We start from the raw sequence: 27,585 nt of genomic DNA, 5'->3' as shown, positions 1-27,585 counted from the left end.
GGAAGTGATAGTAGCCTCACCCCCAATCCCAGCAGCCAGGGCTACAATGAAAGGAGGCAACAGCTCGAAACATCTGCATTTATTACAAACAAGGGTGCAGACCCGAGACTCCAAACACATTATGAGGTCCTGACCTACGACAGTAAGACACGGACAGAGGGGTGGGGAACATCGAGGTATGTGTCTAGGTCACAGGAAGCCCCCTCAGGGTCCCCTCCACCTTTGGTCCAGACGACACCTTGGCCCAGGTGTCCCTGCTGCCAGGACACACCTAGGCCTGGGGTCCAGCAGCCGGGTGGCCTGTGAGGCTGGTGATGGGGAAGCAGGGACTCAGAGTCCCTCTCCTCTCTGGGGAAGTCTCCCTCTAGGACCCAACGGTTTCAGCCTCACAGCAACCATTACACACATTTTGGAACAGAAAACAGGTAAAATATTAAGCTAACAGTAAAATTAAAACACTGCAGGGAGGACACCTGAGTGGACAAGTGGTCAGAGGCTGCCCTGTCCACCTGTGAAAGGGGCCAGGGCCAACCGGGGCAACCAGAACCGTGGGTAAGTGTGGGCCTCCAGGTGGTCCCAGGAAGGGTGCAAGAAGGGTCCAGGGAGGCTGGGGCTCCACCTGAGGCGTTCAGATACTCAGGAGGCCACCCACTCGCCCGCACCGTGGGTCTGGTGCTTCAGAGACAAAGCTGGGGACAAGCCCTGGCCTCATGCCATGGCTAGGCATGCCACAGAAACCGGAAGACAGTGCATCCTGCCCACACAAAAGCTGTGCTGTCCTAGTATGACAAGCACCCCTGCTCCAGCCCCAGGTCTCCCTGGGGTGGCTGGAAAAGAACCGTTCTTTGGGGTTCCAGGAAGCATAATCTCAAGTGAGGAGGGGAACACAACATGGTCCCGGCAACTCTGACATGGACTGCTTCCCACACCCCTCGTCGCCATCACCAGAAGCCTCATGTACAAACGGGACACACACACACCACGCCCGGGGAGAGAGGCCCACACCCGCACACCCATTCACACACGCAGGACAGATCAGCTAGTAGCCAGAGATGCCAGGGCGTGCTCAGGGGACTGCCTTCGGGGGCTCCATGTAGGCCGGATTATAAGGAGGCTGGCTGGCAGGGTAGGGCAGGGCTGCACCTCCTGGAAACAGAGGACACCAATTAGCTGGGGCCACGGCTGCAGGGGGTCACGCATGGCGGAGTCGGCAGGCATACTCACCAGCCATCGTCTCATGGTAGGCAGGGGGGCCCGTGGGCTGGGTCGGGTAGGGTGCTGTTGGCATCCCCGGCTGGGGGACCACGGAGTGGTAGCCCTGGTACGTTGGTCCAGGGTAGCTGGGCGGTTGCAAGTAAGGGGTGTGGGTCACCGTGGTGGCCATGGTGGTGGTCACAACCGCTGCAAAGAGAGCCCCAGTCAGGACCGCCGAGCTGGCCACCCTCCCTCCAGCTCAGGCCAGTCAGGGCCCCGATAAACCCACTGCCACCACCCGGGGTCTACACCTGTCCCCAAGGGGTCACCGTGGGGCAGAGGGGAGATGCTCACGTTGCGGGCGCCGGCACATCTTGTACAAACAGCAGCAGGAGCAGGTGCAGCAGACAATGACGGTGACCACAGCGATCACAAAGAGGGTCACCCCGATGGCGATCACTGTGCCGAACCTGACAGAAAGCCAGTCAGCGCTCCAGTGGCCGAGACTCCACACTCCCACTGCTGGCAGCATGGGTTCGATCCCTAGTCAGGGAACGAAGATCCCACATGCCGTGCACGGCCAAAAGAAAAGAACCTAAATAAAGCCAGTCAAGATCCAGGGCTTCTCGCCCCCACCCAGGACCAGCAGTCCACACCACACCCACTCCCAGACGGCACCTCTCTAGCTGGAGGAGACTGGGCAACACAGATAAAGCCACTTCTGGGGCGTGGAGCTTGAACCTGTTTCACCCTCAAGTATATGGGGTTGACCTTGGCTGCCCCCGGGATGCCCCTCAGGAGCTTGGGAGACAGCTCTTCAGGTGTCTTCCCCCATACACACATCTTGTCCACCTCCAACGAGCCAGCAGCACATGCACACCCCGTATCCACCACCAGCCAGGCCTTGGGTGGCTTGAATCCAAAACTCAGACGTGGGCGCGACAGACCAACTCATGGCCTCTGGGCGCTCACAGACCATTAGAGGAGGCAAGGGTTGAAGGGAAAATGACTCAGGAAGCACAGGTAATGAATCACAGGGAGAAGTTTCCAGGAGTGGGGAGAGGCCAGTGTGGCCAGGACGGCGGGGAGTGGTACGGCTGCAGGCCCCCGGGGTGACGGTGAGCCTGCGGCGTGCCAAGCACCATGCCAGGTGTCACACACCCTCACTCCAACCCGAGGGGCAGGCAGGGGGGTCAACCAAGAGCCAAGCGAGAGGAGGCCTCCCTGCCCACTTGGGCTTAACCCCCAGCAAGGCCCAGGCCTGAGTGGAGAGTCTGCCACCTGAGAAGACTGGCCCTGGGCGGGAAGTCCACCAAAGCCGACTCTCAAGGGCAGCCGCAGCCCCCTGCTGTCCTCCCCTGTTCCCAGAGGCCAAGCAGTATTCCTTCCAGTAAAAGGGAACTGCACCAACCAGCTGTTCCATTAAAGCATGGAAGGGGCTTGGTGAGCTGTGAGCTATAGGCTCCCCTGCCCCTGAGGCCTGGGGGAAGGTCGAGGGGAAGGTCCCCACCCCCCACCCCACTTCCCCACCCTGGGTGGAGGGTCTTCCATCTCATAGGCCAGCTGACATCACAGCTTTGGGATGGACTAAGGACAGACCCTCCCGCCCCAGACTCAAAATACCCAATCGCATTCATAAAACAGGAGCCACTGGCCACTGTGCGGCCCAGACCAAGGCCCCAAGACAGGAACAGTGGGAGTCAGGAGGTGCCGCCTGTGCGCGCACAGGCACACACACACACACACACACACACACACACACGCAGGAGCACGATGAATGACACATGATTGCAGGGCCGCCACCACCAATCTCTAATCTCTCTCTCCCACTCTCTTCCTCTCTTTTGTCTCTCTCTCTGACACAGCACTGGCACAGAAGCTCACCCCATGTTAGTCTCTGCCTTCACTCAGGGGCCTCCTGCACCCCGGGGGCTTCCCCATTCCATCCCGAGGCCACTCAGTTTCAATCTCCTCCCCTTCCAGGAAAAGTAAAGCGAATCTCCTGGGCCCTCCCTAGCCCTGACGTCAGAAGCTGGAAGGACAGAGCCTCTTAAAGACACAGTGCGGTGGATGCCCCAGCTGTACTCCCAACTGGTGCCAGGATGGGGGAGGGAAGAGCTCCCGGAGTTGCCTCCCCACCCCATTGTCCATGGGGTCCCCAACCACACTCCTGCTCTGCCTGGCTCAGCCCACCAGCCCCGTTCCAGCCGTCCACTCAGTGGGTACCTTCAGCCATCTGAGCCCACCAGCAGATCCAGAGCCTGCTGGCTACTCCCCTCAGCTCCTCTTCTCCCACCAGTGCATGCTGGAGGTCTCAAATCTGAACCTACCTACCCAAGTCCCCTTGGCCAGCCTGTCACGTCTGATCTTGTCGCTCCTGCTCAAGAGACTAGTATGGCTCCTGGGATCATGCAGGAATTTGCTTTATAATTTCTTTGTAAACTCTGTGTAACGTGTGTGTATCTGTACTTCTCTCTTTCTCTGGACTTCCCTGGTGAATCAGATGGTAAAAAATCTGCCTGCAATGCAGGAGACCCGGGTTCGATCCCTGGGTCAGGAAGATCCCCTGGAGGAGGGTATGGCAACCCACTCCAGTATTCTTGCCTGGAGAATCCCATGGACAGAACAGCCTGGTGGGCTACAGTCCACAGGGTCACAAAGAGTCAGACACAACTGAGTGACTAAAATAACAACTAATAGTGTGATAAGAGAGGGGAAAAAATCTAGCATTTGTCTCATCAGAGAGTAACACAACAAAGCACATGTCAATCTCTAATTAAAAGTCTAAATAAAGGGCTTTCCTGGTGGCTCGGTGGTAAAGAATCTGCCTGCTGATGCAGGAGACACAGGTTGGATCCCTGATCTAGGAAGATCCCACATGCCATGGAGCAACTAAGCCCGTGCACCACAACTTCTGAGCCTGTGCTCTAGAGCCCGGGAGCCACTACTGAAGCCCCTTCGCCCCAAAGCCCGTGCTCCACCACAGGAGAAGTCACTGCAGTGAGAACCCCACGTCCCGCAACTAGAGAGTAGCCCGAGCATCAGCGAAGACCAGGCACAGCCAAAAATAAATAAATAAAATTAATCTTTTTTAAAAAGTCTAAATAAAATAAAACTCCCTGTGTGGCTGGGGGGACTCCCACCCTCCCTCCTGTATGATCCAGCCACATCACCCTCCTTTCAGCTTTTTTTTCCGGCTGTGCCATGTAGCATGTGGGATCTTAGTTTCCCGACAGGGACTGAACCTATGCCCCCTGCAGTGGACGCACAGTCTTCACCACTAGGCCGCCGGAAAGTCCTCCTGTTAGCTTCTGGAAGCACTGTGTGCTCCGTCTTCCCTCAGGGCCTTCATACAGGCAGTTCTTCCTACAAAACCACCCCGTTGGCTCTTCCCATTCCTATACAATTCATTCTTGGTCACTTTTCACATCTCAGATCAAAACATCACTGCCTCTAGGACACCGCCCCTGACCATGCAGAAAAGGTCAGACTCCTTGATAAACGCTCTTACAGAATCAACTGCCTGTCTACTTCAGTTTATCAACACACACTCCTTTGGATTGTGTGAGCACTGGATTACCGTGCATCTTGCCTCCAGCCTATGGATTCACGGAGGCACAGACTGCAACCAGCCCTGGATCATTACTGTGTCTCCAATTCCTGGCCGAGACAGTGGGTGCTCAGGAAGTACCTGACAAGTGAATCAAGTCACTCAGGGATCCCGTGGGCAGCATCGAGTAGGACAGCAAGGCCTGATGCCCTGAGGAACAGCAATATATGAGGGGTGACTGCAGGGTGGGGCAGGGATCCGTGGCCCCAACAAAGCCACCATATGAACAGAATCACACCTCCGAAGCCTGAGGCTACCCCCCAGAGGTCAAGTTCAGAAGGTGAGAGTTGGCCTAGGAAGGAAGGGACAGAAGGGCAGGGGAGGAAGAGCCCAGGCAAGGAGCTTGCAGCAGGGCTGAACGGGACGGTCCCTAGGAGGCCAAAGACCCCCATTGTCCCAGAAGTGAAAGGGCTGTCTCTGGAGCTGGAAACCAGCATTCCCACCACCACACTGGCCAGGCAGCACATGGCCGTGACCCAGTGGGTACAAGAACTGCGGGAAGGGTGCTGTGAGGGCCAAGAACTAACACAGGCTGGCCATGCCCATTCCTCAGCTACCAGACCTCCCTGCCTTCCTGGTGTATTGTCACGGCAAAGATGGCACAGAGGGTCAGCAGTGACCAGCCTGGGGCCCTCAGCCAGAGTTTCCACCGCTCGGGTGCTTCAAAACACGCCATTCCTGCTGGATGATCCTGTGAGTGAAAGGAGCTGGGAAGGGACAATGACATCAGGACCCAAAAGGACCGTGATGGGGAACCAAGAAAGCTCAGGGGTCAGGGGACCTCAAGGAGGGCAGGGAGGGTGCCCCCGAGCTGCCCCCAGGAACCCACATCTCCTCTGCTCCCTGGGGACCTTGTTCTGCGATGTGGAATCCACGTTTCTCACAAAGTACCCAGTGCTCATTCACCAACCAGGCCATCTTACTCTTTCCTGCCCTTCTCTGAACCCTCTCTCTCAGCACCTCCTACAGCCATTCTTCAAATGTCACCGATCCTCAACACACTCCATCCCACCCAAACCCAAGCCCTTCATGCGAACCCCATTCGTTCTCTGTCCTGGATCCCCGAGCAGGGTGGAGGGCAGGGCACGCCACCCCGGCCCCTCCCCCAGCCGCTCCCGGCTAGCAGGCAGCCTCCCTCTGGCCAGACCAGGAAACCATGGCTGCCTCCCACATGGCCCGCCACGCCCGCCCCACCCGTTCCTATCGTCCTCCAGGAAGTGGTGGTCTTCATCGGAAACGCCATTCAGACGCTGCCCCGACCCCTCCCTGGTGCCCCCCCAGGAAGAGGCCCACACTGGCTGGATGTCAGACCGTGATATGACATGGTGCACTATCCGCTATCGTAGCACCTTTACCACACCCGTACCTGCCATCACTATGCCCCCAGCACCACCACTGCCCCCTCACCACCACCACAGCCACCATTACGCCAACACCTCCCTGCCACTGTCCCCCATCGCCACATCACGACCTACTATCATACATCTGCCTGTCGCCCCACTACACGCCACCACAGTGCCCATTACCATCAACCTCTCCACCATCAACACGCACGCCTGCCCCAGTAGCACACAGCCACCATCATTCATCACCACTCTATCCCACCACCACTGTGCCATCACCACCCACTCAGCCTTGTAGCCAACACCTCTTCCCTGCTGCCACCACCTGATCACTATCACCTTTTGCCACTATCGCCCCCATCACGGTCACCCCCTTCCCATCACTTACACCTACAGCCCACACCGTCACCAAGGTCAATGTGAACCTCCACCCTCAGCGTTTCAGCTGTCAACCAGTCACCCCAATCCCCAGCACAATGATGAAGACGACTTCCCAACACAAGAATCAAAGCTCCTGGAGCTCAGACATGGCGACAGCTTCTCCGGGGCCATACCCCAAGGACTCTGTGCCACCCCAGTCCCCGCAGCCCTCTTGAGCCCCCCATCACCTCTGCCAGGAAGATGTACCGAAACTGCAGGTTACGTACCTGGCCACGGGGTCACTGTCGAAGCCGGAGTCGAAGTCGTCAGTGAGGATACTGCAAACAGGAAATCTCACAATTAACCACCTGCACCCCACCCAGCACACCAGTAACAAACACGACCTTAGCACACACACAGAACATGCACGAAAGCCAACCCCACAATGGGCCAGAAAGGTGGGGCCCTGGTGGCCCCCAGAGGCCAGATATCACACATACCAGGGTTTCAGGCTACAAAGCCACACATCCTTCTAAAGCACACAAGGGACATTCTCTAGGAGAGACCACCCAGGCGGCTCAGACAGTAAAGAATCCACCCTGCAATCCAGGAGACCTGGATTCAATCCCTGGGTCAGGAATATCCCCTGGAGAAGGAAATGGCAACCCACTCCAGTATTCTTGCCTGGAGAACCCCCATGGACAGAGGAGCCTGGTGGGCTACAGTCCATGGGGTCGCAAAGAGTCAGACACGACTGAGTAACTAAACACTAACACATATGAGGCCACAAAACCAGCCTCAAGATCTGAAAAGGTAGCTATCGTACAAATTATCTTCTCCAACTACAATGGAATGAACTTATAAATCAGTAACAAAAGACCCACGTCATAAAGTTAAAAACAAAATGCTAAAAACAAAAACTGTCATACCTTGAGAAACCAACATATTACAACAGAAGAGCTGTAGCTTAAATAAGAAATCAGAGAGGATATTGAGAAATCTGTAAAACCAAATGAAAATAAAAACACCACTGGTCAAAACGGGTGAAACACAGCTAAAGAATTCTTAGAAGGAAATGTAGAGCTTCGATAGTGATATGGTAGGAAGCCAAAGACGACAGGAAAAACGTAATAGAACAGACTCCCAAAATAAGGAAGGAATTAATAAAGATAAGTGCAAAAGTCAAAGAGAATAGTAGCCACAGAAAATAACAGAGAAGATGAACAGAACCAAAGCTGGTGGACCTCTGGCCAGACTAATGAAGAAAAGGAGAAAAGATGCAAGAAGACAAAAATACAGAATGAAAAGAGGTAAGATGAAGAAGCTCTATACAGTCAACAAAAACAAGACCAGGAGCTGACTGTGGCTCAGACCATGAACTCCTTATTACCAAATTCAGACTTAAATGGAAGAAAGTAGGGAAAACCACTAGACCATTCAGGTATGACCTAAATCAAATCCCTTATGATTATACAGTGGAAGTGAGAAATAGATTTAAGGGCCTAGATCTGATAGATAGAGTGCCTGATGAACTATGGAATGAGGTTCGTGACATTGTACAGGAAACGGGGATCAAGACCATCCCCATGGAAAAGAAATGCAAAAAAGCAAAATGGCTGTCTGGGGAGGCCTTACAAGTAGCTGTGAAAAGAAAAGAAGTGAAAAGGAAAGGAGAAAAGGAAAGATATAAGCATCTGAATGCAGAGTTCCAAAGAATAGCAAGAAGAGATAAGAAAGGCTTCCTCAGTGATCAATGCAAAGAAATAGAGGAAAACAACAGAATGGGAAAGACTAGAGATCTCTTCAAGAAAATTAGAGATACCAAGGAACATTTCATGCAAAGATGGGCTCGATAAAGGACAGAAATGGTATGGACCTAACAGAAGATATTAAGAAGAGATGGCAAGAATACACAGAAGAACTGTACAAAAAAGATCTTCACGACCCAGATAATCACGATGGTGTGATCACTGACCTAGAGCCAGACATCCTGGAATGTGAAGTCAAGTGGGCCTTAGAAAGCATCACTATGAACAAAGCTAGTGGAGGTGATGGAATTCCAGTTGAGCTATTTCAAATCCTGAAAGATGATGCTGCGAAAGTGCTGCACTCAATATGCCAGCAAATTTGGAAAACTCAGCAGTGGCCACAGGACTGGAAAAGGTCAGTTTTCATTCCAATCCCAAAGAAAGGCAATGCCAAAGAATGCTCAAACTACCACACAATTGCACTCATCTCACACGCTAGTAAAGTAATGCTCAAAATTCTCCAAGCCAGGCTTCAGCAATACATGAACTGTGAACTTCCTGATGTTCAAGCTGGTTTTAGAAAAGGCAGAGGAACCAGAGACCAAATTGCCAACATCGGCTGGATCATGGAAAAAGCAAGAGAGTTCCAGAAAAACATCTATTTCTGCTTTATTGACTGTGCCAAAGCCTTTGACTGTGTGGATCACAATAGACTGTGGAAAATTCTTCAAGAGATGGGAATACCAGACCACCTGACCTGCCTCTTGAGAAATTTGTATGCAGGTCAGGAAGCAACAGCTAGAACAGGACATGGAACAACAGACTGGTTCCAAATAGGAAAAGGAGTACGTCAAGGCTGTATATTGTCACCCTGCTTATTTAACTTATATGCAGAGTACATCAAGAGAAACGCTGGGCTGGAACAAACACAAGCTGGAATCAAGATTGCTGGGAGAAATATCAATAACCTCAGATATGCAGATGACACCACCCTTATGGCAGAAAGTGAAGAGGAACTAAAACGCCTCTTGAAGAAAGTGAAAGTGGAGAGTGAAAAAGTTGGCTTAAAGCTCAACATTCAGAAAACGAAGATCATGGCATCTGGTCCCATCGCTTCATGGGAAGTAGATGGGGAAACAGTGGAAATAGTGTCAGACTTTATTTTTTGGGGCTCCAAAATCACTGCAGATGGTGACTACAGCCATGAAATTAAAAGATGCTTACTCCTTGGAAGGAAAGTTATGACCAACCTAGAGAGCATATTCAAAAGCAGAGACATTACTTTGCCAACTAAGGTCCGTCTAGTGAAGGCTATGGTTTTTCCTGTGGTCATGTATGGATGTGAGTTGGACTGTGAAGAAAGCTGTCGAAGAATTGATGCTTTTGAACTGTGGTGTTGGAGAAGACTCTTGAGAGTCCCTTGGACTGCAAGGAGATCCAACCAGTCCATTCTGAAGGAGATCAGCCCTGGGATTTCTTTGGAAGGAATGATGCTAAAGCTGAAACTCCAGTACTTTGGCCACCTCATGCGAAGAGTTGACTCATTGGAAAAGACTCTGATGCTGGGAGGGATTGAGGGCAGGAGGAGAAGTGGACGACAGAGGATGAGATGGCTGGATGGCATCACTGACTCGATGGATGTGAGTCTGAGTGAACTCCGGGAGTTGGTGTTGGACAGGGAGGCCTGGCGTGCTGCGATTCATGGTGTTGCAAAGAGTTGGACACGACTGAGCGACTGAACTGAACTGAAATAGCTATAAGTACCACAGAGCTTTTAAAAAACGTAGTAACTGGAAGTTCCCTGGCGGTCCAGTGGCTAGGACCTGGCATTTCCACTGCTGTGACCCAAGGTTCAATCCTTCGTAGAGGAACTAAGATCCTGCAAGCTGTGTAACGCAGCATCCCACCCCCCAAAAAAATAATAGTAACTTTGAACTGAACAAACCACCTGCAAAAAAATCATTTGGGAAACAAGTGAAAGCAACTGAAGACTAGTATTAAAAGCTATTAAATAAACTGTGGTAATTGTGCCAAGTGTATTCCAGATATACGACCATATTTCTTTTTAAAGGACTCACTTGGGACTTCCCTGGTGGTCCAGTGGTTAAGAATCTGCCTGGCAATGCACAGGACATGGGTTTGATCCTGGGCGGGGAACTAGGATCCCATATGCCGTGGTGAGCAACTAAGCCTGAGTACACACGGCAACTACAGAGCCCACACACCCGACAAAAGATCATGCATGATGGAACTAAACCCAAATAAATAATTATTTAAAAAATAATCATAATAAAGGACTCACTTGTACTGATAAAAAAACTAACATTTAAGGAGACATTTTCATGTCTGGGATTGATTTTAAAAGACCCAGGAAACAAAAGTAGTGGAAGGTAGGTGGAACATTAGCAGCAGAGTATTGCTAACCAGGGGGGCAAGCAATGGGTATATGGGGTTATTAATCTCTTTGCTTTTGTATGTATTTGAAAATTCTCAAAAAAAAAAAATTTGAGAAACAAACAGAAAAATTCAAGAGAATTAGGCATAACTATATCCTCAATTTGAAGGACAAGTAAAGCAAAGGAAAAAATATTTTCAAAAAAATCAGTGTGCAGGCTTTGGCCAGCAATAACAGAGTAAAGCACACCAAGCTGAGATAAGGCGGGCAGGGGCGGAGTGGGAAGAAACTTCCATGGAGGTGGGCCTGGCATTTAAAGCCTCCTTTCTCCTAGGGGCACCAGCCTATTTCAGAAGGGCAATACTCTAGGCAAGAAGACTAGTGCGGGTTGCCATTTCCTACTCTTGGGGATCTTCCTGGGATTGCACTCTCATCTCCTGCAGGGGCAGGTAGATTCTCCTTTTTCTTTTTTGTTTTTAAAACAAAACTATTTTATTGAGGTCTAGCCTACTTACAGTTTAAATTCGTTTAATTATTAATTCAAATTTTATTTTAAATGCCTTTAAGATAATTTTATATTTTAGATAATAAATCAAGACTTTTCTCTGTTCCATATAAATTCTGTATCTAGCCGAAAGTTTCACATGTTTACTCATTCTATTCTGCCTTTCTTTTGTTTTTTTTTTTTCAGTTTGTTTAATTGGAGGCTAATCACTTTATAATATTGTGGTGGTTTTTGCCATATATTGACATGAATCAGTGGCAGGAAGATCCTTAACCACCGAAGTCCTGAACAGCAAGGAGAAACTCAGCAAGGAGCTCAGCTTCTACTCGCCTCAGTCTCTGCAATCAGGCCAAGATGACCTTAGAGTGCTCGTGTCCCTGGCAAAAGCAGTTATCAGTCCTTCCTGGAGGAAGTCCTGAGCTCCAAATGGCTATAATTCATTCTGCAAATACAATGTCTGGCACACAACTGATGATTTCCAGGAACACGAGAACATTAGACAACAAGAAACAACGGAAACGACCGCCAGTAGAAATATCCACAGGTGTCCACACACTGCCGTTCTCAGACTCTGACCTGTGTTCAAGGAGATCAAAGGAAAAAAGATGCAGCAGTTTAGGAGAATGGCAAACAAAAATGAAACAAATAAAAATTCTAGAACTAAAAAATCATGCAAAAATCAGTAAGTTATTAGACATATAATATAATCAATATAATCAATCAACTAGAAGACAAACCCAAACAAATATATACACACTAAAGCCTAGAGACACAAAAGGATGGTAAATGTACATACAGAAGACAGTAGGTGAAATATGGAAAACAGCTGTAGAAAAGGTCTTCAGTTCAGTTCAGTTCAGTCGCTCAGTCGTGTCCGACTCTTTGCAACCCCCTGAATCGCACGCAGCACACCAGGCCTCCCTGTCCATCACCGACTCCGGGAGTTCACTGAGACTCACGTCCATCGAGTCAGTGATGCCATCCAGCCACCTCATCCTCTGTCGTCCCCTTCTCCTCTTGCCCCCAGTCCCTCCCAGCATCAGAGTCTTTTCCAATGAGTCAACTCTTCGCATGAGGTGGCCAAAGTACTGGAGTTTCAGCTTCAGCATCATTCCTTCCAAAGAACACCCAGGGCTGATCGCCTTTAGGATGGACTGGTTGGATCTCCTTGCAGTCCAAGGGACTCTCAAAGAAAAGGTCTTACATGTGTGTAATTAAAGTCCCAGAGGAAGAAATGTGAGAATGGAGTAAAAGCAATCTTTAAAAAAAGGCATGCTATTAAAATTATTTTTTTCCTAGCAAAAATGATAAAACAAACAAAAAAAATAATGGCTGCAAAATTTCCAAAACTGGCAGGAAACAAACAAAAAAACCAAGCCAGATTTCAGAAATATCTTAAGCCCCAAGCAGCAAAAATTCAAAGAAAAACACACCTAGGTACATTACAGTAAAACGTAAAAACCAAACATGAAGAGAAAAAACTTGAAAATTAGAGAAAAGACATGCTACTGGCAAAGGAGCAATAATAAAACCATCATCTGATTTCTCAACAGAAACAACAGACGTTAGAAGACAATGGAATGAAAGCTTCAAGATGCTGAACTTTGCTGAAACTTTATACCTTCCAACCTATTAATCCATACCAGGAAAAAATCCTTTAAGAAGGAATGTAAAACAAAGACATTTTCAAACAAACAAAAGCCAAGAAAATTTGACACCAGTCTACCTGTATGAAAGGTAGAAGGAACAGGTCTCAGATGAAACTTAAACACGAAGGAAGAGAAAATAAATATACTGATAAAGGCAAAAAAGACAACTAAAATACTGTCTTTGGGAAATGCAAATCAAAACCACAATGACATATCGCCTCACACCAATCCAGACAGCTATCATCAAAAGAACACAAATAAAAAACGTTGGCAAGGATACGGAGAAAAGGGAACTCTTTGGCCCTATTGCTGGGAATGGGTGTAGCCACTGTGGTAAACAGTATGGAGGTTTCTCACAAAATTAAAAATAGGGAATTCCCTGGCAGTCTAGAGGCTACGACTCTGGGCTCTAACTGCCAAGGGCTGGGCTTCGACCCCCAGTTGGGGAACTAAGATCTTGCATGCTACTCGGCATAGTCAAAACAAAAGAACAAAAACCCTGAAAAGAGAACTAACATATGACCCAGCAGTTTCACTCCTTGGTATACATCAGAAAAAAAACCACTAATTTAAAAAGATGCATGCAAAAAAAAATTAAAATAAAATAAAAAGATGCATGCACCCCAATGTTCACAGCAGCATTATTTACAATTGCTAAGGTACAGAAGCAACCAGTGTCCATCCACAGATGAATGGATGAAGATGTGGTATGTGCATACATGTGTGTGTGCACACATACATGTACACAATGGAATACTATTCAGCCATAAAAGAATGCAATTTTGCCATTTACAGTACCATGGATGGACTTGACAGCATTATGCTAAGTGAGATAAGTCAAAGAAAGTCAATACTGTAGGATATCACTTATATGCGGAATCTAAAAATACGACAAACTAGTGAATACAGCTAGTAACTGGCAACCCACTCCAGTATTCTTGCCTGCAGAATCCCAGGGACAGAGGAGCCTAGTAGGCTGCCGTCTATGGGGTCGCACAGAGTCGGATATGACTGAAGCAACTTAGCAGCAGCAGCAGCAGAGAATACAGCACAAGAGAAGCAGACTCACATATACAAAGAACAAAGTAGTAGTTACCAGTGGGGAGATGGGAGAGGGGCACCACAGGGGTGGCAGTGTGGGAGTACAAACTATTGGATGTAAGATAGGCTCAAGGTTGTATTGTACAACATGGGGAATATAGCCAATATTTTGTAATAACTATAATGGAAAGTAACCTTTAAAAATTGTATAAAATTTTTTTAGATAACCATGAAAAAAATTCTACATTTCTCTAAAGAAGACATACAGATAGCCAAAAAGCACATGAAAAGATGTTCAACATCATCGGGAAATGCAAATCAAAACTACAAAGTCTCGCCTCACACCAGTCAGAATGGGCATCATTGAAAGGTCTAGCAACTTCCTGGTGTTCCAGGAGTTGAGTGCAGGCTTCCACGGGAGAGGGCACGCGTTCTGTCCCTGGGTAGGGAAGTTCCACGTGCCGCGTAGTACGGCCAAAAACAACATGGGAATTAATAATGGGGGGGACTTTCTTGACGGTCTAAGGGTGAGGGCTCTGCACTTCCACTGCAGGGGCACAGGTTCAATCTGGTCAGGAAAGTAAGATCTCACACGCCTCATGGCCAAAAAAACAGTCTACCAACAATAAATGTTGGAGAGGGTATGGCGAAAAGGGAACCCTCCTACACTGTTGACGGGAATGTAAATTGGGACAATCACTATGGAGAACAGTATGGAGGTTCCTTAAAAAAATAAAAACAGAACTACTCTAAGATCCAGCAATCCCACTCCTGGGTATATATCTGGAAGAAACCATAATTCGAAAAAATACATGGACCCCAATGCTCACTGCAGGACTATTTATAATATCAAGACATGGCAACAACCTGAACCAACTTATATACAAAACAGACTCGCAGATTTCAAAAACAAACTTATGGTTACCAAAGGGGAAATCAGGGTGGGAAGAACAAATCGGGAGCTTGAAATGAACATATACACATTACTACATATCAAATAGATAACCAACAAGGACCTACTGTTCAGCACACGCAACTCTACTCAATATTCTGTAATACCCCATATGGGTAAACAATCTGGAAAAGAAGGTACATATGGATATGTATAACTGAATCACTTTGCTGAATATCTGCAACTAACACAACATTGTAAATCAACTATAATCTAAATAAATTTTAAAAAGAAAGAAAGGGAATAAAATACTGTCTTTGGGGTTTATAGTATTACAAGAGATAAAGGGAGTATCAGACATAATAAAATGAGCAATTCATCAGAAAGTAGAAACAATCCTAGATACGTATGCACCTAATAACAAAGTATTAGACCTCATGAAGCGAATACTGATAGAACTAAAAGAATAAACATATCTATAATCTCTTGGTAATCAACAACACAAGAATAACAAAACCCAATAAGGATAAAAAAGATCTAAACACTATTATCAACAACTTGACCTAACTGACACTTATAAAGAGTACACTTAACAACTGCAGGGAGAAGGCAATGGCACCCTACTCCAGTACTCTTGCCTGGAAAATCCTATGGATGGAGGAGCCTGGTAGGCTGCAGTCCATGGGATCGCTAAGAGTCGGACACGACTAAGCAACTTCACTTTCACTTTTCACTTGCATGCATTGGAGAAGGAAATGGCAACCCACTCCAGTGTTCTTGCCTGGAGAATCCCAGGGACGGGGGAGCCTGGTGGGCTGCCGTCTATGGGGTCGCACAGAGTCGGACATGACTGAAGTGACTTAGCAGTAGCAGTAACAACTGCAGAATATATCTGAAACACTCACCAAGGTACAGGATATTCTAAGCCATAAAATGAGTCTCAATAAATTTCAAAAGACTGAAATCTTTTTAAAAAGTTTTCTTTTTTTTTTTTTTTTGAAAGGTAGTACCAGTACCATTTTATTTAGTGTTGTAGGAAGTTTTTAGGTTACTTCTCAAAAACAAAAGCAAAGAAATTAAAAATTCCCAAAATAACAAGGCAGGAGATAAGAATTCTACAATCCAGAAATGCTGGGTGAGCTTTCAATCAGAGGGAGGAAGAGGTCACGTCAGTAGCTGACACAATAGATACTGAGAAAACCACAGGGTTGAGATTGGTGTAGAAATTAGAGGGTAAGCTCTCTGCCCTCCCCCCAACGGCAACAGATCCTTCAGCCTTGAGGGACCATTCACCAGTGAATGGGTCTAAAAGAGAAAGGGCATGAGGAGTGAAGATCACGCCTAATTTTACAAGTTGCCTCTGGCCTTCAGTCTGGCAGGTGGCTAAGAGTTGTGGACCCTCCCCACTCCGTGCCCTTCTGAGCCCCCACTGTCAGCTGAGCTGGAAACCACACACGTGTGCCAGTCACTGCCCACACACCCTCCACTCTGGGTCAATGGCTGTTCGTGTGGCGAAGGGCAGACTTTCTTGCTCTTCCATCCCGCTACCTGGGGAGGCTGACCCACAGGAAATAAAAGGGGTGGGCAGGACATCTGTCAAAGCCCAACAACAGAGATGATATAAAACAACTGGGCAAAGGATTGACTTTTTTTTCCCAGATGCTGACCTCCAGTGGAAGTTCATCACAAGCTGTTTGGTATTTCACTGGATGCTTCCCTGAAGTACTGACTGGTCTTCTGGGGGTGGGGGGTGGGCAGCCAGGCAGGGCCAAGAAAAGAGCTGCTCCTGCTTCTGCAGGGCATAGCCTCCTCCAAGGACCCATCAGTTCAGTGTGCATTCTCAGCAGCCAGAGGCTAAACCAGACTCTGCTGGTGCACACAGCTGGGTGTAAGCCCTGAGACCCATACCGGCTGCAGGAACTCCAGCCCTCCAGTCCACCTGCCCCTGTGAACAGCCCAGCGCTGACTCCAGCTTTCCCAACTGAGCTCTCCCTCACAGTAGAGTCCTCAAGGACAGGTGTTAACCGGCATCCTTGAGAGGCGCAGGAATGCTACCCATGGAATTCTGTTCCAGCAGCTGGTAGAAACCAGGCACTCTTGAAGTTGATTGTCCTTCATTCTCCAGAGTTCTCGAGTGGCATCTCAGAGCAGAGGAATTCGCTCTCTTAAACACAGACCGGGACCCATCCCCGAGGTCCTAGCAGCAGATCTCCCACAACGAAAAGCTTTCGGGAAGAACTCGGGTCTCCACGTGAGTTCTTCTCGGGAGAAACCACTCAGCACCCCTGCCACCCAGTACACGGGGGTACACAGTCCAAGTACACTGACATCAAGTACAAAACATTGCATATCAAATATATACACGTATACCTCCAGAGTTCAAGCAAACATCCAGTTCTCTTTATAGGGATGTAAATAAATCTCGTAGCGCTACAAAAATACAAGTCGTCTGAGAGGTTTACAGTGGTCCCCAGTATGAAGGAGGGTATTAAATAAAACAGCTATCGATAATTAAAAGTGAATTAGTTCAATCAAGTTACAGTATCATCCTTCAGATTAAAGTGCTCTCGTATTAACTAATGTGGCAGCAGACGTGATCCTGAGAAGGAATCCCACTGCCAGTCATCTTGCCTCTTAACTTCAACACAAGAATGAACACAGAGAGATCTGTGTTTATAACTGCTCTCTCCTCAAGCCCTACCCACGCCCTTGGCCTATGACATTCTCTCCCGAGGAGAGATGTTGGGATTTGATGAGATTCTGTCTCAACTGGAACAACAACAAAAAATGAGTAATATAGAAAACATTCTCATATTGGGTTACTAACAATGAAATTACCTGAAGAGTCTGAGTTGTTTAGTTGCTAAGTCATGTCCGACTCTTTGTGACCCGGTGGACTGTAGCTCATCAGGCTCCTCTGTCCATGGGATTCTCTAGGCAAGAACACTGGAGTGGGCTGCCATTTCCTTCTCCAAAAAAGTTTTCATTTATATGGCCACGTGAGGTCCTGGTTGTAGCACACAGGCTTAGTCACCCCGCAACGTGGGGGATCTTAGTTCCCCAAGCAGGGATCAAGGCCGCAACCCCTGTATTGGAAGGCGGATTCTTAACCACTGGACCACCAGGGAAGTTCCAAAAAACCAAAATCTTAAAAGAAAACAACACAATGAGATATTACTACCCAGCCACCAAAACTACAGAAATTGAACCTTTCTAGGAATCAGCAATAATCTGTATCTTATTGCCTGGTGCCCCGGTGGCTCAGTGGTAAAGAATCCGCCTGCCAACTCAGGAGACGCAGTTTCGATCCCTGGGTTGGAAAGATCTCCCGGAGAAGGAAATGGAAACCTATTCCAGTATTCTTGCCTGGAGAATCCCACGGACAGAGGACTGACGGGCTACTGTCCGTGGGGTTGCAAAGAGACAGACATGACTTGGCAACTAAACAGTATCTTAACTAAAGTGTTAAATATGAGAAGTATACATTTATTAAAACTTGATTCAAATGAAGCATTTATGTACTTATACCTCAATTTTTAAAGAAACATTTACAATACCAAGTTTGGAGAGGGTGTGGGGCAAATCTGACGCTCTCATCTGGCTGGTGGGAGTGTAAATGGTAACAAGTGCTGGATGTTTCTGTCAAAATTGGACACATGCCCCCAGTGCCTCAGGATTTCCACTCCTAGATATTTTCCCACAAGAAAGATATTCCTTCTAAAAGGCACCAGAGATTTATAAAAGAAGGTTCTTAGCATCACTATCAAAACAGCAGAAACCAGGAACTCCCAGCGGTTAGGACTCCATGCTTTCACTGCCAAGGACTTGGGTTCAATCCCTGGTTGGAAACTATGATTCCACAAGCCACACTGAGCTGCCAAACAGGAAAATAAAAAATGAATAAATGAAAGAAAACCTACATACATGGACAGATATGCTATGCTGATGGACTGGAAAACTCAAGTAAAAAGTCAATTCTACAAAAACAGTATAAATCAATGCAATCTAAGCTGGTTTTCTTGAGAAGCTGATTCTAAAATTTATATGGAAATACAAAAGACTAAAAATAACTAATATTGAAGAATATCAAAGTATAATATAAAGACACAGTAATTATAAGTCTGCTTTAGCCCAAGGATAGTCAACATAATGTAACAGAGAGCCTAGAGACATCTACACATGTGGATACTCAATCTGTAGCAAACCTGTCATTGTAGAGTGAGAGAACTATCATTTTCTGAGACACTATAGTATAAATGTTGCTTGGACAATCAGAGAAAGTATCTTTAAAAAATTCACCGAAAAATTCTTCTTCACTGAAAATTTCGTGATGTGTCAGTTTTGGAAATTTCACAGTAATAACTTTGTGTTTATAATATACACAGGCTGGAACAAAAACAAAGCAAAATGTGAATGGTAACAACAGTCCTAAGTCACATAATAAACCCTTGGTCAATTTTAAGCTCCAACAACTTCACATAGTGATTGTATCATTTTCTAAAAACGTACTGATACATCTCTAGTCAATAACATATTAACAAATGAAACGATCTCTACTGACTTATACAACTACTACTATGCATACTTAAAGCATACAGGGGCTTCTGTGGTGGCTCAGTGGCAAAGAATTTACCTGCCAAACCGAAGCAGACACAGGTTTGATCCCTGGTCTAGGAAGATCCCACATGCCAAGGAGCAACTAAGCTGGTGTGCCCCAACTACTCAGGCCGTGCTCTAGAGCCCAGGAGCCACAATTACGAAGCCCATGTGCAGCAATTGCTGCAGCCCACACACCTAGAGCCTGTGCTCTGCAGTGAGAAGCCACCACCATGAGAAGCCCTCACGCTACAACTGGAGAATAGCCCCCACTCGCCACTGCAACTAGAGAAGAAGTCCACACAGCAAGGAAGACCCAGCACAGCCAAAAAAATAAATGAATAAATAAAAATCATTTTAAAAGTAACAGAAATGCATAATATGTGCACCAAAAGATATGTACAAAGATGCTCAGAGCTGCATTATTTGCAATACCCCTCCCAAAAAAGGAAACAATCCAGATATCCACCAACATTACAATGAATCAACTGTGGTCTAAAAACCTAACATACACCAATGGAAAGGAACAAACAACACAGTATGGATGAAACTTACATGGTGAAAGAAACCAGATAAGAAATAGAGGTATGATGTCACATGTATGTCTGTGTGTGTTGAGTAACAGAGCAGTTAAATGTTACGCTTGGGGATAACAGAGGCCATACTGATTGGGAAGTAACCCGAGGGGGTTTCCAAGATTCCATGATGTGTTAATTCTTGCCCCAGACAGGTGGTGGTTTTGTGGAGTTGAATGTGTTTAAATTTCAATAATTCACCGAGCTGTATGCTTCATATTTGTGTACTTTTATGAATGTATGATATATACTGCCTCCAACCCCAATAAAAATTCTACTATAGGGACTTCTGGAGAAGGCAATGGCACCCCACTCCAGTACTCTTGCTTGGAAAATCCCATGGACGGAAGAGCCTGTTAGGCTGCAATCCATGGGGTCGCTAAGAGTCGGACACGACTGAGCAACTTCACTTTCACTTTTCACTTTCATGCATTGGAGAAGGAAATGGCAACCCACTCCAGTGTTCTTGCCTGGAGAATCCCAGGGACGGGGGAGCCCAGTGGGCTGCCGTCTATGGGGTCGGACAGAGTCGGACACGACTGAAGTGACTTAGCATAGCATAGCATGGACTTCCCTGGTGGTCCAGTAGCTAAGACTCCACGGTCCTAACGCAGGAAGCCTGGGTTTGATCCCTGCTCAGGCAACCAGATCCCACATGCCACAACTAAGAGTTTGCATGCCGCATAAAAAGATCCCTCGTGGTACAACTAAGACCCAGCCAACCAAGACCTGATGCAGACAAATAAAATAAAAATAAACATAAAAAAAAAACTAAGCTGTAGAACTTAGAGATGCATGTTTGGGTATTATAACTCTAAACAAAAGCAAGGCTATATAACAGAATCAACACTATCTTAGAGGGATGAGAGACAGTGATTGACAGTGAGCTCAAGGGGACGGCTGCTGTCTTGACCTGAATAGTGGTTATGCAGATATTTGCTTTATGATAAATCACTGAGCTGTACATTTATTTTAATGCACTTTTCTGCATGTGAATTTTATGTTACAACAGAATAAAAAACAACCTCAAGGAATGAGTTTAATAGTAGATTAAACATATATGAAGAATTAAATTAACTAAAAGGTTAGAAGACATAATCTGGAATGCAACAGAGACAAAAATATGGAAGAGACAGACTAGGAAATGTGGACACTGGAGCAGAAGATGCAGCATGTCTAAATGAGTTCCAGAAGGAAAGGAGAAGGAAGGCTAATATTGAAGAGTAGCAGAGAATTTTCTAGAACTAATGAAAGACACTAAACCACAGATTTAAGAAGCTCACCAAATCCACATTAGCATAAATAAAAAGAAATCTAGGGACTTCTCTAGCAGTCCAGTGGTTAAGACTTCGCCTTCCAATGCAGAGGGAGCAGGTTAGATCCCTGGTTGGGAAGGCAAGATCTCACAAAAAACCAAAGCATAAAATAAAAGCAATAATATTGTAACAAATTCAATAAAGATTTTTTAAAAATGGTCAACATAAAAAAAAATCTTATAAAAATAAATCTGTACTTCAATATATCATGGTGTAACTGAAGAATACCAAAGTCAAGAAAAAAAATAATCTTACAAATCTGTCAAAGGGGAAGAAAAAAGAGTTTTTTTAAATGCTGGACAACTGACTATTGAACTGGTATCTCTACAGAGATAAAGGAAGCCAGAGAAAATAACCATCAACTTAAATCCAGCTCAGAGAAAATATTTCTTAAGAATGAGATGAATGTAATTTACCATATTAACAGAATAAAAATAGAAAAATCATCTAATTATCTCTAAAGATGCAAGAAAATACTTAACTAAATGCAAACTTACTTCATGATTAAAAGTCCAAGGAAACTAGGAACAGAAAGGAACTTCCTCCACCTGATAAAGGGCAGGTATGGAAAGCCACGGAGAAGGCAATGGTACCCCACTCCAGTACTCTTGCCTGGAAAATCCCATGGACGGAGGAGCCTGGTAGGCTGCAGTCCATGGGGTCACTAGGAGTCGGACACGACTGAGTGACTTCACTTTCACTTTTCACTTGCATGCATTGGAGAAGGAAATGGCAACCCACTCCAGTGTTCTTGCCTGGAGAATCCCAGGGACGGGGGAGCCTGATGGGCTGCGGTCTATGGGGTCGCAGAGTTGGACATGACTGAAGCGACTTAGCAGTAGCATGGAAAGCCACAGCTAATGTACCTAATAGTGAATGCTTTCTCCCTGAAATGGAGAACAAGACAAGGATGTCTCTCATTACTTTTTTTTGTTGTTCTCACTTTTTTCATCATTGTACTGGAGATTCTGACCAGTGTGATAAGGCAAGAAAAAAACAATGAAAGCATACAAATTGAAAAAGAAGTAAACAATAGAAGAAAAAATGGAATTAAAAAAAAAAAAGGCAATACAGTAAGTGAGAAAGAAAGAAATTTAGAACAGAGGAGACAAATATAAAGAACAAAATAAGACAGCAAATATTGAATACAATCCCAGAAATCCAATAATTACCTTAAACTTTAATGGAATAAATCTTCCTGTTTTTTAAAGCTATCAGAATAGATTTTGCAGTCCTCTTCCCTGGTGGTGCAGTGGATAAGAATTCACCTGGCAATGCAGGGGACACAGGTTCAATCCCTGGTCTGGGAAGATCCCCCATCCCTCAGAGCAGCTAAGCCCGTGGACCACAACTATTGGGTCTTGGCTCTAGAGCCCAGGAATCCCAACTACTGAAGCCGCCATGCCCTAGAGCCCATGCTCTGCAACAAGAGAAGCCACCAGACTGGGAAGCCCTCACACTGCAACTACAGATTAGCCCCCACTGCTGCTGCTGCTGCTGCTAAGTCGCTTCAGTCGTGTCCGACTCTGTGCGACCCCAGAGACAGCCCACCAGGCTCCCCAGTCCCCGGGATTCTCCAGGCAAGAACACTGGAGTGGGTTGCCATTTCCCTCTCCAATGCATGAAAGTGAAAAGTGAAAGGGAAGTCGCTTAGTCGTGTCCGACTCCTAGTGACCCCATGGACTGCAGCCTACCAGGCTCCTCTGTCCATGGGACAGCTAAAAAAAAGGCCTGTGCACTGCAATGAAAACCCAGCACAGCCAAAAATAAATAAATAAAAATTTAGAATAAAAAGTAAGGGGGTTCATATTGCCCACAGACTATAAACTTTGCAACACACAGAAATCAAAGAACACAACAGACTGAGTGGTTGCCTATGGAACGAAGGGAAGGCAATGGTCATGGACGATTAAAATAAGATGTGTAAGATGGTGGGGGTTTGGACTTGCCCAAACCAACGATGATCACTTGCCATGAGCTGAGGCGTGTGACCACCTCAACTCTCTGGGGCCAAACACAAGAAACACAGAATGGCAAAGGAAGACACACATGGGAGCCCCTTGGTTCCTGCCTACAAAACATTCAAACCTCAGATGCAATGTAAATCCATGGGCCATGGCAAGAAAACATAGGTATGGCCCACAGTGGGATACACACAGACCTGCACAAATCACACACAACCCCCACCAGGTGCATGCAAACACTGCGGGATACACTCGCGCCAAGGGGACCACCCTGAGGACATGCTGGTACACACCAGGGGTAAGCCACAGGGCTGGCTGGGGCCACCAACCCCTGAGAAACCTGCTCAGCACTCGAGGCTGGGGGAGAGGCGCAAGGGCTCACGGGAACAGAAGGTCCGGGGGAGTCCAGCGAGTGCTCCACCATCAGCTCGAGAGGACTGACAGGCTGGATGGACAGGCTCAGGCCGCCCACCTCATGACCTCAGGTGCACTCACCTGGCCTCCGGAGCATGGCAATCTTCCTCAATCCACATAACCTGCTTCAGCACATCCGAGCAACAGTACTGGTCGTTACAGTTGCCGCAGCAGAAATCAGGACAGACCCAAGGGTCGACCTTGCGCCCGTGAGAAATCATACACAGCTCACTCTGGGCTGGAACACATAAAAATACTCTTCACCCACGGCCACGGGGCCAGCCTTCAGCCCTGTCCCAGCCCACACCGCCCCTTCCCCAGCAAGGCCAGTAGGCCTGAGCCAGCCGGGCCATCTCCGCAGCATCCTCTGGCCACTGCCCCAACCAGCCTCGCCCTCTCCCGTGGGCCACAGCAGAGGCACCCACCTGGCCCCCTCCCTCTCCCATCAGTCCATTTGCCCTCCAGATGGGATGGTGAACTTTCTACATGTGGGTCCGACTTGGCCACTCCTCAGCCTCAAGCCAGGGGATCAAGCCCAGGCTCCACAAAGCAGCATCCAGACTACAAAGGACCTTGAAGGTCACCCCATGCTCCACCTTCAAATCAACTTACCACCCATTGAGGTCTTCCTCTAGGCCCCCTTCTATGGGAGCCACCCAAGTCCAGCAGTCACACCCCCACAAAGCAGTCCCCCCTGTAGCTGGGGACTACACGTTCTTTTTTTCTTCTTCTTTTTGGCCATGCCACATGGCATGTGAGATCTTACTTCCTCGACCAGGGTTCAAACCCACGCCCCCTGCACTGGAAGCACAGAGTGGACTGAGCTGTTCTTAATCCTCAGGTTCTGTCCCCACTACTCAGCCATGGCAGCCTTGGCCCCGGCTGGACACTCCGACTCCAAGGGCCAGCCCTCATAGACCATAGCCTTACAGCAGGCTGTCTCCTGACCAGTTCACCATCGGCCACAGTCACTCCCACCAAAGTGTCCAGGTCGTGTCCCAGCACTCTTGCTGGGCCTGCAGCAGGCGGCTAGGAAATGTCCGTGCCCTCAGTAGCCAGGCACCATGTGGAGCCTCAGAACCATCACACGGCTCTTAGCCAGATCTGGGATTTAAGTACACCTGGCTGACAGGTGTGGAAATAGACCACAGTTTGCTGACTTCCAGGAAGCTGCCACAGCCAAATGTTCCCAGCATCCTTGGGCTACATCAGCACAGACCTGGTGTCCACCAGCAGGAGAGAACAGTCCTGGATGCCACCCTGACAGACCCTAAATGGAACACCCAGTCCAGCAAGGCCCAGACAACTATGGTAGACTGGGGATGGTCCTGACGATAAACCCTGAGGTAGAAAGTCCTGGCACAGCACTGGGACTCTAAGAACCCTGTCTGACCTCACCCCCAGGGCAGCAGGTAGCGTCTGGAGACCCAGCCTGGTCAGTATATTTGTCACTCCCAAACATTCCTCTTTGGGCTAAGGATGATTTTCAGCAGTTTATTTTTAAGCAATTGCAAACAAAGGAGAAGCTCTGAAAACTGAGTAGGAGTTACCCTTTTGCAATAGATATTTGCAAGTATAAAGGAAATCTTCATTTGTGGCTCAGTGGTAAAGAATCCACCTGCAATTGCAGGGAAGATCCCCTGGAGAAGGGAAAGGCAACCCACTCCAGTATTCTGGCCTGGGAAATCCCATGGACAGAGGAACCTGGCAGGCTACAGTTCGTGGGGGTCACAAAAGAACCTAAGAAACAACTTCACTGCCATACTAGGAAGAGGGTAAGGACCATATCTCTAGAAACCTATCAAGGCTGCAGGCACAGATTTCAATCTGTGTAACAATTTTACCCCTTCTTTACTGGGTTTTTCCTTGTGAATCCCAATATTGTGACTCTTTCGCCTTTAGTTCAAAACAGCATTCAAGGTGAGGGCTTCCACCATTTAGACAAGTTACTGTTTCCTTGGGTCTCCCATGCAAACCGGACGTATAGTGGTAGTGTTAGTCACTCAGTCACGTACGACTGTTTGTGAACCCATGGACTGTAGCCCGCCAGGCTCCTTCCTCCGTCCATTGGATTCTCCAGGCAAGAATACGGTGTGGATTACCATTCTCTTCTCCAGAGGATCTTTCCGACCCAGGGATCGAACCTGGGTCTCCTGCATTGCAGGCTACACGGAAGACCTAGTCCACCATTTGACCAAGTTACTCAGTTTCCTTGGATCGCTCATGCATTCCAGAGGTATACCTGGAATGTTGTTCAACTTTTGTTTTGCTCCTGTTCATTTGTCTGGCTGCTGCTAAGTTGCTTCAGTCGTGTCCGACTCTGTGCGACCCCATAGATGGCAGCCCACCAGGCTCCCCCGTCCCTGGGATTCTCCAGGCAAGAACACTGGAATGGGTTGCCATTTCCTTCTCCAATGCATTGAAGTGAAAAGTGAAAGTGAAGTCACTCAGTCGTGTCCGACTCTTAGCGACCCCATGGACTGCAGCCCACCAGGCTCCTCCATCCATGGGATTTTCCAGGCAAGAGTACTGGAGTGGAGTGCCATTGCCTTCATTTGTCTCACGTCAATGTAATTAGTAAACCAGCCAAAGAACCTTACAGGGCAAGAAGAGGAAATCTTTCCATCCCAACAGTATCAAGCACCCTGGGGCCACTGGTGGAGCAAAATCCAAAGACAGAGGCATTGACTGACCTCCTTGAGAAGGGTCAACTAGGTGGTAGGTGGTGCTCTGGGCAAAGCTGCAGGGCAGAGGGTGGGCCCACCAACAGGGCCAACCCAGCCAGCCGTCCACCTGGCCGAAGGTAAGGCCAGCACAGCCCATCCTACTGGGTAGCTCAGGTGACCTACCTCCTTTTACAGACTTTCCAGCCACAGCCCAGCCCAAGCTTCTAAGCTGGGCCTGAAGACACAAACAGGTTGAGTGTTTGAGCCAAAAGTCCATGACACAAATGTTCTTCTGAACCCCAGACACTCTGAACCAGTCTCCAGTCCTCACTGGAACTTCCCACCCCAAGCCCTCCAGATTCCTCCCAGTCCCCAGGAATAAAGTCCTTCCCTTGGAGAAAAACACCCACCCCAGAAGGATCTTCAGCGTCCTAGGGAGATGGGTGGGGCAGGGGGAGGGCACTCTTCTACTTCCCTACCTTTAAAAGTTCCCCAGCCGGGCCTCCACCGTCTGGGATTCATCAGTCTACAATCAACCTACAACAGTTAAGTGTCTCATCCAACCTTGGGGACCAGCCTGAGTGGTCTCCAGAAAGGCCAGAGCAATGGAGGCAGAAGGTGGAGGCTCCCAGCCAATAAACTGAGGCCAGGGAAGGGGCCTGCAGCGGCCAGGCCTCCCTGCAGCCACCACCCCTCGCTAAGGCCAGGCAGGAAATCCCACCCCAGCCTCTGAGAGGGCAAGCCCTTGGGACCCTAGAGGACAGACCTCCCCGCCAACCACCACCACCATGCCAGGGCAGAACAATGACGGCAGATGCCCGGGGTCTGGGCAGTGTCAGTGCAGACGGGAGGGAGGCTGGGGTGGAGGACAGACCAGTCGTGGGGTCCGCACACTGCCTCGGGGTTATGAGGCTCGGTTGGGGTCCCTGGGGGGACGGCGCCGCTTGGGCTTGCAACCAGGGACGGCGCGGACATGGCCGCCTCCCCTGCCTGCCCGGGACGAACTCCCCGGCACCCGCCAAGACTCACCTCCCTCAGGCGCCGGGAGCAACAACAGCAAGAGCACCAGGATGCGGGGCGCGGGGGCCGGCGCGGCCATGGCTGGGAGCGCAGGGGGACGGACGGACGGACCGGCAGACGGTCCCGGTGTGGCCGCAAACCTCAGCGACCCGCGCGGCCGCAGGCTTCCTCGCCCCGCCCCGGCCGTTCCGGGAACCCCGCCCGGGGCGAGAGGAGGGACGGGAGGAGGGGAAGCGGACGCGCCTCCCAGCCTCGGGGCCTGGGACGCGTCCGGTGTCGGCCCCTCTGGGGACAGGC

The 27,585-nt window shown here is 48.2% G+C and overlaps 1 protein-coding gene across 5 annotated transcripts; it reads right to left on the bottom strand.

The window, feature by feature from the left end:
• Positions 1-64: 64 nt before the first annotated feature.
• On the bottom strand, positions 65-27,470 carry SHISA5 (shisa family member 5). 5 transcript variants are annotated; one of them, XM_070776754.1, is made up of 6 exons: positions 27,298-27,470; positions 23,684-23,840; positions 6,795-6,845; positions 1,549-1,664; positions 1,225-1,401; positions 65-1,146 (listed from the first exon to the last, which is right to left on the bottom strand). In XM_070776754.1, exons 1-6 carry the CDS (start codon positions 27,365-27,367, stop codon positions 1,067-1,069), a joined length of 651 nt encoding a protein of 216 aa, XP_070632855.1. In that variant the 5' UTR covers positions 27,368-27,470; the 3' UTR covers positions 65-1,066. The 5 variants fall into 5 exon arrangements, with proteins under 5 accessions (XP_070632855.1, XP_070632857.1, XP_070632856.1 ...); XM_070776756.1 differs by having other exon boundaries at positions 1,549-1,737; positions 27,298-27,455; XM_070776755.1 differs by lacking the exon at positions 6,795-6,845.
• Between the last annotated feature and the right edge of the window lie 115 nt (positions 27,471-27,585).

This window comes from Bos indicus, chromosome 22, assembly GCF_029378745.1.
Source record: "Bos indicus isolate NIAB-ARS_2022 breed Sahiwal x Tharparkar chromosome 22, NIAB-ARS_B.indTharparkar_mat_pri_1.0, whole genome shotgun sequence".
Lineage (NCBI taxonomy): Eukaryota > Metazoa > Chordata > Mammalia > Artiodactyla > Bovidae > Bos > Bos indicus.
Note: the sequence above shows the minus strand (reverse complement) of the source record. Positions and strands in the feature narration are given on the sequence as shown.

What these genes read in the sequence shown, in the direction of transcription:
- SHISA5 (XM_070776754.1), bottom strand. Translation starts at nt 27,367, where the DNA reads ATGGCCGCGCCGGCCCCCGCGCCCCGCATCCTGGTGCTCTTGCTGTTG. An exon ending in GCTCCCGGCGCCTGAGGGAG is followed by an intron (nt 23,841 to 27,297) that starts GTGAGTCTTGGC and finishes TATGTGTTCCAG; the next exon opens with CCCAGAGTGAGCTGTGTATG. An exon ending in TGCCATGCTCCGGAGGCCAG is followed by an intron (nt 6,846 to 23,683) that starts GTGAGTGCACCT and finishes TCCTGTTTGCAG; the next exon opens with TATCCTCACTGACGACTTCG.